The sequence below is a fragment of the Zonotrichia leucophrys genome, chromosome 5 (genome assembly GCF_028769735.1).
Source record: "Zonotrichia leucophrys gambelii isolate GWCS_2022_RI chromosome 5, RI_Zleu_2.0, whole genome shotgun sequence".
Classification (NCBI taxonomy): domain Eukaryota; kingdom Metazoa; phylum Chordata; class Aves; order Passeriformes; family Passerellidae; genus Zonotrichia; species Zonotrichia leucophrys.
The window spans coordinates 58,711,135-58,723,405 of record NC_088175.1 but is presented as its reverse complement, the minus strand read 5'-3'; the positions used below and the strand labels follow the sequence as shown (position 1 = coordinate 58,723,405).

At 46.4% G+C, this 12,271-nt stretch overlaps 1 protein-coding gene across 10 annotated transcripts in view; it reads left to right on the top strand.

The window, feature by feature from the left end:
* The window catches only part of KTN1 (kinectin 1), an 82,035-nt gene that overhangs the window by 16,729 nt on the left and 53,035 nt on the right, over positions 1-12,271 (top strand). For 9 of the 10 annotated variants that reach the window (XM_064715872.1, XM_064715881.1, XM_064715880.1 and 6 more), the window contains exons 2-3: positions 8,269-8,835; positions 10,445-10,582. In XM_064715872.1, coding sequence (XP_064571942.1) covers positions 8,304-8,835; positions 10,445-10,582 — 670 coding nt within the window. In that variant the 5' untranslated portion in view covers positions 8,269-8,303. The remainder of the gene's footprint in view (positions 1-8,268; positions 8,836-10,444; positions 10,583-12,271) is intronic. The other variant, XM_064715877.1, reaches the window with a different exon arrangement.

The following is a 12,271-nucleotide window of genomic DNA, read 5'->3' as shown; positions in this document are numbered from 1 at the left end:
ATTTTTTGCTAGTCCTGATGCACACTGGTTTTTATTCCAAGTGACATCCCCTCACAAATACTGCAAGAAAGGTTTTGGTTTCCTAAAATTTTGCTGTGCTGAGCAATATAAACTCCTTTAGGTTGGAAGAGCCCTGTAAGATTACATCCAACCGTTCCCTCAGCACTGCCAAGGCCACCACTGTCCCATGTCCCCAAGTGCCACATCCACGCAGTTTTTAAATCCCTCCAGGGATGGGGACTCCACCCCTGCCCTTGGCAGCTGGGCCACTGCCTGACCACCCTTTCAATGAAGAAATTTTCCCTAATATCCAATCTAAACCTCCTCTGGTACAACTTGAAGCTGTCTCCGCTGTTCTGTGGGAGCAGAGCCTGAACCCCCCTGGCTGCCCTCTCCTGTCAGGGAGTTGTGGAGAGTGAGAAGGTGTCCCCTGAACCTCCTTTTTTCCAGGTGAGCCCCCTCAGCTGTCCCTGGTGCTCCAAACCCTTCCCCAGCTCCTTTTCTGGACAAGCTCCAGCTCCTCAATATCTTTATTTTCATGAGGGGCCCAAACCTGCCCCTGTGAGTGGAGGTGCTGCAGCAGTGCCCAGCACAGGGAACAAACCTGATATCAGTGTATTTGTGCCCATGCTTTGGTGGGGTTCTGCTGTGCCAGGCTCTGTGCAGTTTGGGATATCAGAATGCAGAGGCTGCTTTTTTTTCCCTGCTCTGTGCCAGCAGCAGGTGTGTGTGCATTTTATCCCCTGCTAAACCCAGGTTGCTCGCTGCACTTTCACTGATGCTAATTCCAGTTCTGGGCTCTTTATCCTCCAGCCCAGGTGGTTTCAGGGCGTCAGCTGCCTCCTGGTGAATCCCTGCCCTGCCTTATCTTGTAGGAACTTGCCCAAACAGCCAGGCTGTGGTGGAAACCTCTCGTGGGAGGTACCTGGGTGCTCCCTGGGACAAGATCAAGGACATCTGCTGGTGCTGGTGGCGAGGTGGTGCAGCCTTATTGTGCTCCCAGCTCCCTCTCAGCACTGCTGCTGCGTTTTGTCAGGTGTTGGCTCTGAAGTTGTATCAAAAAAAACCCCTCTGAAAGGAAAGGCTTTTGTTGAAGCAAAGCTGCTCTTTCTGGAATTTAATAAAGAGCTTGTCTGTGTTAACTAACATCAAGCGACTGAGAGCAGACAGAGCCCAACAGATGGTACAAACAGCGGCATGTTTGGAATGGAAAATATTTACCTAGAGGGTATTTGAAGCACTGAGCTTGTGCTCTGCAAATGGCTTAATTGTATCAGTGAAATAAAGTGGAGAGCAAGATTTATTGACAAGTTTTGCTCTGCTCTTGCTGTCAGCACCTTGGAGGGGGTGTCAAGCACTGTTGAGCTTCCCTTGAACAGGTCTCCTGCCTGGGAAGAGTAGTTTTAACACCTGAATGGCTCAGTTGGTGTTTTTGAGTGTCTGCAGCTTTCTCCTGGGGCTGCACAAATCATGCTGTCAGGGCAAGAATTGAAATGAAAAATTCAGAGCTTGAAATGCCGTTTATTATGCTTCCCCCCCAGTTTGGGGGGATTGGTGTAAACAGAGCATGGAAATAGAGATATAAAACTATATTTTTTAAAAAGAGTATAAATATATAGGTTAAATTTTACCCTGAGTAAGGTGGATGCCACAATATAAGAAGGTTAGGAAGGTATTGGAGAGTGCCCAAGGGCCATGGAAGGGTCTGGAGGGGAAGGCATGAGAGGAGTGCCCGAGGTCACCTGGCTGGTTCAGCCTGCAGGGGATGAACTGAGGACAGACTTCATCCTGGCTGCAGCTTCCTCACAGGGGGAAGTGGAGGGGCAGATGCTGAATTCTTCTTCCTGAGCATCAGCAGGACCTGAGGGAACAGCTGGAGCTGTGTCAGGGGAGGTTTGGGTTGGATTTCAGGAAAGGTTCTTCACTCAGAGGGTGCTGGGCACTGCCCAGGCTGCCCAGGGCTGCCAGAGCTCCAGGAGGGTTTGGAACACACTCTCAAACACAGGGTGGGATTGTTGGGGTGTCTGTGCAGGGCCAGGAGTTGAACTCTGATCCTTGTGGGTCCTGTCCAACTCAGGATATTCTGTCACTCTCTCCTGTAATTTTCTGATTTGCCACTGGGATCAAAACTCACAGGTCCGTTTGGACCTTCAGCTTTTCTGGCTGCTGAGTGCCTCATGCATGACTTCAAACTGTGCAATTTAAAAGTGACCTGTGAGAAGATTGTGTGTGATCTCACTGGAAGCTGTGCCTTTTCTTTATGTAGGTGTCAGCTGAGGTCTGTGTGCAATACCTTAATTCTCCTGTGAAAAAACTGCTCGGGTGCAGTCAGCTCCTTGCTGGTGGTCTCTGCACTGGATGTTTTTGGGAATGCTGAGCTCAGTGTGGCTCACCTGCTGAAGTTAGCCAGCTGTTCATGAACTCAAGCAAGTTTGATGGGCTAAAATCCCTGTCTGCTCCAACAGCTCTTTGTGTCACATCCCAGCAGCTCTGCTGTGTTTTGTGTCTTATCTTGGGACATGAAAAACCTATCTTGTTTTTTCAGTAACACACAGGGCTGCCTAAAAACCCCAAAACTAAACCAACCTAAGCTGTAATTCTGCAGTTTTCCCATATGCAGTACCAGCACTGATGTTAAATGAACTACCCTGAAGTTTTCCTGGCAGCCCCCCTCCCTAGAGCTCGAGCAGTGCTTTAGTCAGGTAACACAAATGAGTCACAGAGAGCTGGTTGCTCTTGTGTATGAATGTGGAATAGGCATGGAGAGGCTGAACTTCTTGTTTAATTTCATACCTTGCCTGTGGCAGATTGGGTTCAGTTACCCAAGTTGCTGGGCATCATCTCTGGGGGAGGAAGAGCTTGGGAGTGAAGCTGCTTTCAAGAGGATCCTGTTTGCAGCTGGCTGATAGGGAGCGTGTTCCAAGCTGCGTGCAGAATAGGGAGAACAAAAATAATGTTATCTGTTTGAGGAATTTATTGAATCCAGATACGGCTCTGAGACTTCTTGCTGTGCTCCTAGTGACTGTTGGATGTGAGTCTGCTTGCCAGCTTGAGAAAATCCTAGGGAAATATCCCAATTAAAGGAGCTGTGCCTTGGCTAAATAATACATGATATCTCTTAAACTGCTTAGTATTTTAAAAAAGGCACCTTGGTACCTGCATTTTCCCCCTTTAATGTTAGTTTTTCAAAGAGGCACAAATCCCTGAAGATTATGTGCATTTTGGGACCCAAGCTTTTATAGAAGCCGTGCTTCTCATGTGCTGGGGCTAAGCTATGAGTGACTCATTAGCCAGATGGAGCTATAATTTATTTCTATCTTCTCAAGTAAGTTAATCCCCTGGACCTAAACTGAATGAATATCCTGTGAAATGTGGTATCTGCACAGGGTGAAACTTGAGATTTAAATTCAGAAAGGCAGAGGGTGGGTCAGAAAATCCAGGGCAGCATGAACTGGCAGGAGAAGTCAGGTGCAGGCAGTAACAGCACAGTGGAGTTCAGAAATAGTGATTTTTCTGTGGCACGGGCTCTGTTTGGGGAACAAAAGTGCAATTCTTTTGTTAAAGGCAGGATGGGAACAGTAACTGGGTCTGTGCACGGCCTGGGACAGATGCAGCTTGTTCCCCTTTTTCAGAATGACTGAGGGGATGTTGTGAGGTCTGGAATTCGCGGGTGAGACGGGAGCGTGTCTGCCAGGGGGGAGCCTGGCACGGGGCTGGGCTCTGAGAAACGTGAGCAAGAGCAGGTTGAGTATCAAATACAGATGAAAGGTGAGTATTTAACCAAATACCTTGAAATTTAGGTGTAGCTGAAGTTGCTGTGCCTCTGTAGGCAGTAGGGAGGGGGAGTGCAGTGTGATTGCGCTGGGATTGTGGGTTTGGGTGGGTGGGGAGCTGCTGCAGCCACCCTGGAGACTTCAGAGCTGCAAATTATAAAAGTCCCATTGCAGCACTTCTGGGGGAAAAAAGTGCCTTTTTTGGTTTTTTTAGAGTGTCTCCTAACCAGGATAGTAAAACTAAATGGAGCAGTTAAGCTGGTAGGTGAAGGTGTGTCAATGCAGCATTTGCTTTTTTCTGCTTTAACAGAATGAGTTTCTTCATCCTGTTTCTTTCTGCATGGCATAGAATTCTTTCCCCCCTATAGATTGGTTTTTTTTTTCCTAGATGGCTTCTCAGTGTAATACAGAAATACAAATGGAAACTGTTAGTAATTGTAGATTGTCAGAGGACAACTGGAAACTGTGTGTGAGCCAAAACACTGCCAATTTACCCCATGGCAAGGATGCCACTTTATAAAGACATTTTGGCAGGGGGTGGTGTGATGGATGTTGTTTTGTCATTCTGCACAGAGCCAGCAGCAGTGGGATCCTCCTGGAGTGAGTTTTAAATACCCTTGCTGGGCTGAGATGAGAAATTAGTGTGTGGCCATCAGAGCAGAGCTTTTGCTTGCTGTTCCTGTGTGCTTAATCAATTCTAGTTACACCCTGAGACTTTTATTTAGATTTAGGTTTTTTTTTTTTTTAACTGTGCTTCTATGGGAAAAGCTGGATTTGTGTATGGAGTTCAGAGATCAGATCTGATCATAAATTCAGAGGTTTTCTTCTGATCAGTGTTTGGAGTGGAAAGGTTTGTGTGGCTCATGTTTGGCTTTGCCCTGATGAGCAGGAGGGGGACAGGAGCAGGAATGGAGCCTGGAGAGGCTCTGGAGCTCATCACTGCAGTGTCATGCTCCAGATCTGGGAGATGATCCTGTTTTTGGGGAATTTCAGGGAGCAGGATGGGGACAGGAGCAGGAATGGAGCCTGGGGAGGCTCTGGAGCTCATCACTGCAGTGTCATGCTCCAGATGTGGGAGATGATCCTGTTTTTGGGGAATTGCAGGGAGCAGGAATGGAGCTCATCACTGCAGTGTCATGCTCCAGATCTGGGAGATGATCCCATTCTTGGGGAAGTGCAGAGAACAGGAGCAGGAATGGAGCCTGGAGAGGCTCTGGAGCTCATCACTGCAGTGTCATGCTCCAGATGTGAGAGATGATCCTGTTTTTGGGGAATTGCAGGGAGCAGGAATGGAGCTCATCACTGCAGTGTCATGCTCCAGATCTGGGAGATGATCCCATTTTTGGGGAATTTCAGGGAGCAGGAGGGGGACAGGAGCAGGAATGGAGTTCTGGAGCTCATCACTTCAGTATCATGCTCCAGATCTGGGAGATGATCCTGTTTTTGGGGAATTTCAGGGAGCAGGAGGGGGACAGGAGCAGGAATGGAGCTCTGGAGCTCATCACTGCAGGATTGGGCTCCAGATCTGAGGGATGATCCCATTCTTGGGGAAGTGCAGAGAGAAGGAGAGAACAGGAGCAGGAATGGAGCCTGGAGAGGCTCTGGAGCTCATCACTGCAGTGTCATGCTCCAGATCTGGGAGATGATCCCATTTTTGGGGAATTTCAGGGAGCAGGATGGGGACAGGAGCAGGAATGGAGTTCTGGAGCTCATCACTGCAGTATCATGCTCCAGATCTGGGAGATGATCCTGTTTTTGGGGAATTGCAGGGAGCAGGATGGGGGGACAGGAGCAGGAATGGAGCCTGGGGATGTTCTGGAGCTCATCACTGCCGTGTCATGCTCCAGATCTGGGAGATGATCCTGTTTTTGGGGCAATGCAGGGAGCAGGAGGGAAACAGGAGCAGGAATGGAGCTCATCACTGCAGTGTCATGCTCCAGATCTGGGAGATGATCCTGTTTTTGGGGCAATGCAGGGAGCAGGAATGGAGCTCATCACTGCAGTGTCATGCTCCAGATGTGGGAGATGGTCCTGGTTTTGGGGAATTGCAGGGAGGGGGATCAGGGTGGGGGACAGAGGCTCAGCAGAGCCTGTCCAGCTCTGAGATCAGAGCCCAGCCAGTCCAGCACACGTTCCCCACCCAGACTGGCTGCTGTCATCATGGATTTATGGCTCCTCTGGAAGCAGCCAGAGCTTTTCAGTGTGTCTCTGTCTGTGGAGCGTGTCCTGCCTGGATGGCCATGGTGCCCTCCTGACCCTCTTGAAGAGCCTTGAAGCTCTTTAGCAGTGTTACCCTGAGCTGTGCTTTGCCCTGAGCATCTGTGTGAGATGCTGGGAGCTGTGCAGGGTGTGCCTGTCCATGCCATGAGTTCATGGCTGCCTGTGTGCTGCTGTCATGAGCTGGGCTCCCCGTGCTTGGCTATTGTAGCTGCTGCAGCAGTGGATTGTAATGATCAACTTAATTACACTTGTGAAAAATCTGCTTAATTACATATTTACTTTGGGGATTAGCTTTTCCCCGTAAGCATTCAATATTGACTTTGGCTGAGACAAATTTTCAAGATCTGCTTCCTTCAAGAGATGACTAATATTAGATCACTTGGTGCAGGGAGCTGGGTTTATCAAGTAGCTGTAATTAATCATTTTGAATGCTCCAGCTTAGTTTTGAGCATCTGTGCTCTTTTTTTTCCCCCAAAAGACAAGCTTTTCTTCCCATCCCTCTCAGCCCTTCCAAAACTTTCTGTGCTGGATGTAATTTTAGACCCTGTAATTTTCAGTGAGCTGTGTACACGCAGAAAATAAATACAAACTGGGAGGAGACTTAATGTTAAGACAACTGATGAATAATTAGTGTATTGAAGTGTTAGTCTTTTATTTGGATAACTTAATAGCCAAATTAGAGTTCCCAAGCCCTGCTTTCTGTTCTGCTCAATGCACTGTACAAATATATTATCACAGGAACTCTTCTCTGTCCAGAAATTATTCTATATAACAACTTTTGAGCCAGAGCCAGACTCCACACCGAGCTCTCTGCACTGTGGCAGGATGGCACAAACCCCTTTGTGCTAGCAGCTTCCAAACCAGCCAGGAATTGAGGTAAAACAACTTGAGATGAGTGAATCTCCTGCCCAGAGGCAAGGAGAGCCTGCCCTCTCCCTGCACCACGTGCATTTTATTCCCTGTGCCCTGGGCAGACACATCTGTTTCCATTTTTCAAGCAGCAGTGGAAATATTCTGAACAACCTGGGTTAAATCCCTTGCCTTTCATTCCCCAAGAGGATGGGTGTCCCAGGGGACTCTGGAGTTGAAAAGTCATTTTTTCTTGTGTAGAGGAAAATGAAGTTGTGGCATGTGCTTCCCATGGTGGGTTTCAAACTGAGTTGGTGCATTGGGAATTGCACTTGCCTAATTAGTTTGGATTAAGTGTGGATTTTTTTTACAATATTAGGTAGTGGTTGGTGGTTTTTTTTTGGTTTATTTTCCTTCTTGGAGCAAGCAGTCTGGAGAAGATTTGGATTCTTCCTGCAAAAATCCAGGTCTGTTTATAGCAATCAGTTGTGAAATGGGAAAATCTGGCTTGTTTTGACCCCAAAGTTAGGTTTTTTAACCTTGTTCTGACTTTGGGAAAATCTGGCTTGTTTTGACCCCAAAGTTAGGTTTTTTAACCTTGTTCTGACTTTTTTTTTTTAAACTCTGTGGTTCCTGCTTTTTTAGAAAGAAAATAAATTTAACGTTTGGGACAAAACTACTGTTTTCAGCAGATTATCCTGAAATAATCTGTTCTGTATAAGTGCCCTGGAACTTTTATACCATCACATGTTCAAAATAAGTAACAGATCTTCCTGTTTCCCCACAAATGTATGGAATTTTCATGAGTGCAAAGCTGGGTTTTAGACTTCAAAAAGCAGTTTTGAAAATACCTGATTCTTTATGGCTGACTAAAATTCAGGGCTCTCTGCTGTCCTCTCCTCATTCCACTTCTGAAGCTGTCATAAATCTGGGAACAAAAGGAAGGTGAAATTTAACTCCCGCTTACCAGGATAAGAATCTTAATTCATTATATTTGATTTATGAAAGAAAAAAAAAAGAAAAAAGTGGAGTTCTGTACTTATTTAGTGGTCTCTTTTTCACAGCCTCTGGAAGTGCTGTCTCATGTATTTCTGAAATCAAAAGCTTTAACTTTATGTAAGTGGGAAGGAAGAGTGAGGAGGATGAAGAAAAGCTAGGGAAGGGAATTATTCTCTCCCCAGATCAGCAGTCTGGCAAACTCCACTTTTCCTACCCAGGCCAGCAACTTTGAAGCAAGTGGTAAATGATTCCAGAAGCTGTTCTATGGCTGATGTAGTTTGGTAATTTTATTAAAGCTACTTTGAGGCTGCTCTATAACAAGGAGAAATCTTCTTTTATTATTATAATTGGTGGAGGAAACAACACTGAGGGAAAAAGTGTTCAAAACCTAATTTTTCTTTTTTTTTTTTTTTCCTTTCTCCTGTAGGTTTTTTAAAGAAATCATAGCTAAGAAAAAGCACAATGGAGTTTTACGAGTCTACCTACTTCATCATCCTCATCCCTTCTGTGGTCATTACAGTCATCTTCCTCTTCTTCTGGCTTTTCATGAAAGAGACTTTGTACGACGAGGTCCTCGCCAAGCAGAAACGGGACCTGAAGTTCGCGCCCAGCAAGGCCGACAAAAAGAAAACGGAGAAGAAGAAGAACAAGAAGAAAGAGGCTCAGAATGGGAACATCCACGAGTCCGACTCAGAGAGTGCCCCTCGGGACTTTAAGCTGTCTGATGCCCTGGGCACGGATGAGGAGCCTGTCCCTGCTGTCCCCGCTGTCCCCTCGGGTGGCACCGAGGCCCCCGCCGGCCTCAGGGAGAGGAAGAAGAAGGAGAAGAAGCACAAGGCCAACCAAGATGATCACGTAACTAAGGACTCGGAAGGATCCAAGTCTTCAGGCAAGAAAGTAGATCCAGTCCCTGTTACAAAACAGCCCACTCCACCATCTGAACCAACAGCAGCTAAGAAGAAGCCTGGGCAGAAGAAGCAGAAAAATGGAATGGGTATCTGATGTTGCATATGCTTCTTGCACAGAACGCCAAAACCGTGTTCTGCTTTTTTGCAAGGCCACAGAGTGTCTCTCACAACTGTTCTGCCTGATCTCTACGGGGCAAAGCTCCTTTCTAACCTTCTCCTTTTTTATGAGCTATTGCTTTTTTCCCCCCTGTTTTTCATCTGGCAGCAGTGCTCTGGTTTTCCTCCTCCCGGCCTTGCTTTCTTCTAGTAAAGATGAAGTGAAACAGAGTAGCTCATTCCTTTGCCTTGCTCTGTGGTTTGGCTGCTTTGCTCTCAATCAAAATTCTGATTACCTGAGAGAAGTCAGGAGATATTTTTGCTGTGTGCATTCTGAGCCAGGCAGTGAAAAAGCAGAGTCCTAAGAGTGGTTGCTCTGATAAGGGAGGGCATCTCAAGAAACCTAATAGCAGTCTGCAAAATAAATCACTCTAAGTGCAGGCTTAATGCACAGAGAGGTGTTTGGTGGCTGATTCATGGATTGGTGCTTGATTCATTGCTGCCCACCTGCTACACCTCTTTAACTGAATGGAACTGATGCTAAAACTGGTCTGGCTGTTGTGACTGAAATATCCAACCTGGAACAGACCAAAAATTAATCAGAATCACTTCTGACTGTCTTGACCATATCCTCATCAGGATATGTCTCCATGTGGTTGTCTTGACTAGGAATAGAAGTGAAAAAAGAATAAAAATACCCAGTTCTAGAAATAAATGAAACCCAAGATATTTGCAGTTTCCCTTGTGAGATGCAGGCACAGCATGTCTGCACGGGGAGTGAGGAAAAAGAATGACATTGCTGCTTGATGTGGTAGATTTTTTCTTTTTCTGAAAAAAAAACCCCAAAAAACTGGAGAAAAAAAAAAGACCCACCCACTACCAACAGAGAAAGTATCCAATCTTGCTTGTGGGTGTTCTCTGCAAATCTCTGTGGCACAGTTAAAATGTGGTCTGCAAGCACAGTTCTGAGGGCAGCCACAACGAGCTCTTCTCCTTGATTTCAGGAGCTGACACCAGAGCCCTGTGCTGTGTGTGTCAGCTCTGACAAGAATCTTAATATAGCACAGGCTGTCCAGAATGATAAAAAAATTTCTCACTAGAAACTGCTTTTAAAAAGAACAGCTCCCTAATGGGAAACACTTATTTTCTGCTTCTCACAGTCCCAGTAGCTATTGGGGGTGTGTGTTTAAAGTGCCCAAGTGGGTTCATGGAGGGGAAGAGTACACTTCTAAATAAGAAAATAATATGGGTAATATGTGCTGTCTGCTCTGTCACAGTGTAATCTGGATTGGAGTTGTTAAACTGTTCCTTGCATTGCTGTGTGTTCTGCTTGCACATGAGATTCCTGTCCTAAAAAATCACTGGGTGCTGTGGCTCTTGACTCTGCTAAACCTTCCTGTTGCTTTGGGGTCTCACCTGATCTGGGAATTGTGTGTTTGTGTGTGAGTCTGTGTGTGTATGTATATGGGGATAAATCTGTGTTCTGTTTAAAAGATGTGAGTTTGTTTTCCTGGGATTGGAGAATTTGGTTGTTCCAGATCTGCTGATTGAAAGGTAATGCTGAGAATACACATATATTGTCTCAATTGTCTGTTGCAGATGATCAAGATAGTAAGACTGATTCTGTTGTATCTCCTGCCAAAAAGCAAGAGCCAGTGCTGCTCCACCAGGAGATAAAACAAGAAAATGTGTCAGGGAAGAAGAAGGTCTCTGCAAAGAAGCAGAAAGTTGATAATGGTAAGAATCCAGTCTGTGACATTGCTCAGATAAACCTGACTGTTAAACCTTTTTGCCATCCATGCTTTAGTTCCTCTTCCTTTGGAAAAGGAGCTCAGAGAATAGTAACTCTTGATTTGCAAAAGCAGGAATTCCAGGCAGGAAAGATTGCTGAGCTTGAGATCCTGTTAAATGTTATAAACACCTGGTACCACTGAGCACGGGATAATGAATGTTGTGAACCTTTCTGAGCTCTCTTGGATCCAAATATCCACACTTGAAGGAGGAGTAATGAGCAGACTTGAAGTTGCTCTGAGCAAGGCATGTCTGGAGCTGCTGCAGTCATTGCCCCAAACAAGATTGCAGTTTTTTCAGCCAGTTCCTTTGACCACATTCCTCTCTTATTGTCCTTTTGTTGGCTGGCTCTTGCTCCAACAGAAACTGTTCATCTTTGCTCTCAAGGCCTTCACTGTTGTCATCCCCTGTTCTCTGCCAAGATGCTGCTTCTTGTGTCCTCTTGGCTTACTGTGCCTCTGTGTCTGTGTGTTTTTCTCTTTTTTTTTATTTTTTTTTTAATTTTTTACAATGACTGCTGTTGTGTCTGGCTTTTGGACACAGGGTGACCATGAAGTGCTGTGAGGCCACCTTGTTAGCTCCTCAAGACTCTTCTCTTCTGGGGCAGCTGTGAAGTTGGAGCTGATGGGCTGCTCCTGGAGCACTGTTACCCACTGTTCCCTTTATATTTTGGTCAGGTTATGAGGGTGCAGATCTGTTGTGGGCCCTGTTCAGTCCAGGATGGAGTTCCAAGCTCTGTAGGGTTCCTGTATAGCTGAAAAACTCCTAAATGATTGCTGGAAAAAACCTACTGATGTGATCACCTTTTATGTGATCATTTTTTATTCTCGTGCTTTTCCTGATGGAAATGGGTGCATTGCACTTTTTTAGGGGCCACAAACTTGTCTGTACAGGGCAGGAGATGTCAGTACCAGCTCAGCAGTAGCAAAGCTGAGCTGTCAGTGCTACAGGGCAATAGCTCATGCATTATTTGAATGCAAACTGTTTTCTTTTCAATGACTGAGTAAAAATGAGCTCTGGTGGACACCAGGATTAGCCAAGACATGACTGTGGGGATTTCATACTGCAAAATGTCTCATTGATATTAAATAGGTGTTGCAAGGGAGGGAAGTTCATAAGGAGAGGAAGGGAAAATGTGAGGAGGGCAGCTGTTGGTTGTTTCTGCTAGAGGAGAGCTCTCCTCTCTTCTGAGCTTGTGATGTACCTGCAGGTGTTTGCTGGCTGCTGAAGTGGAGAGACACCAGGTGACACAAAAAGGTCCATGTGGCCCATTCCACTCCTTTTACAGAGCCAGAATTTAGGAGTGTTTCATAACTGGCTCTCTGGCAGCCTGGAGTGCATCCTTGTTCTGCTCTGATGCCCAAACCCTGCATCCCACCCAGTTCTCCTCTCTCTGTGCTGCTGCCTGGCATCTGTTGTCCATCAGCCCTGCACTGTGGGCTGGCTGGGGCAGGGATTTGCCTGCTGGCCCATGCACAGCCTCTGGCATCCTGCAGGCAGCGTGGAGCAGGAGCTGGGCAAGCAGCAGCTGCAGCTCTGTCACTCCTGCTCTCCCCTCTCCTGCTTCTGTCTCTGCTGAGGAGCTCTTCGGGCAGAGGCTGCTCCTCACCACGGTGATCCAGGGGTGTGGGAGTG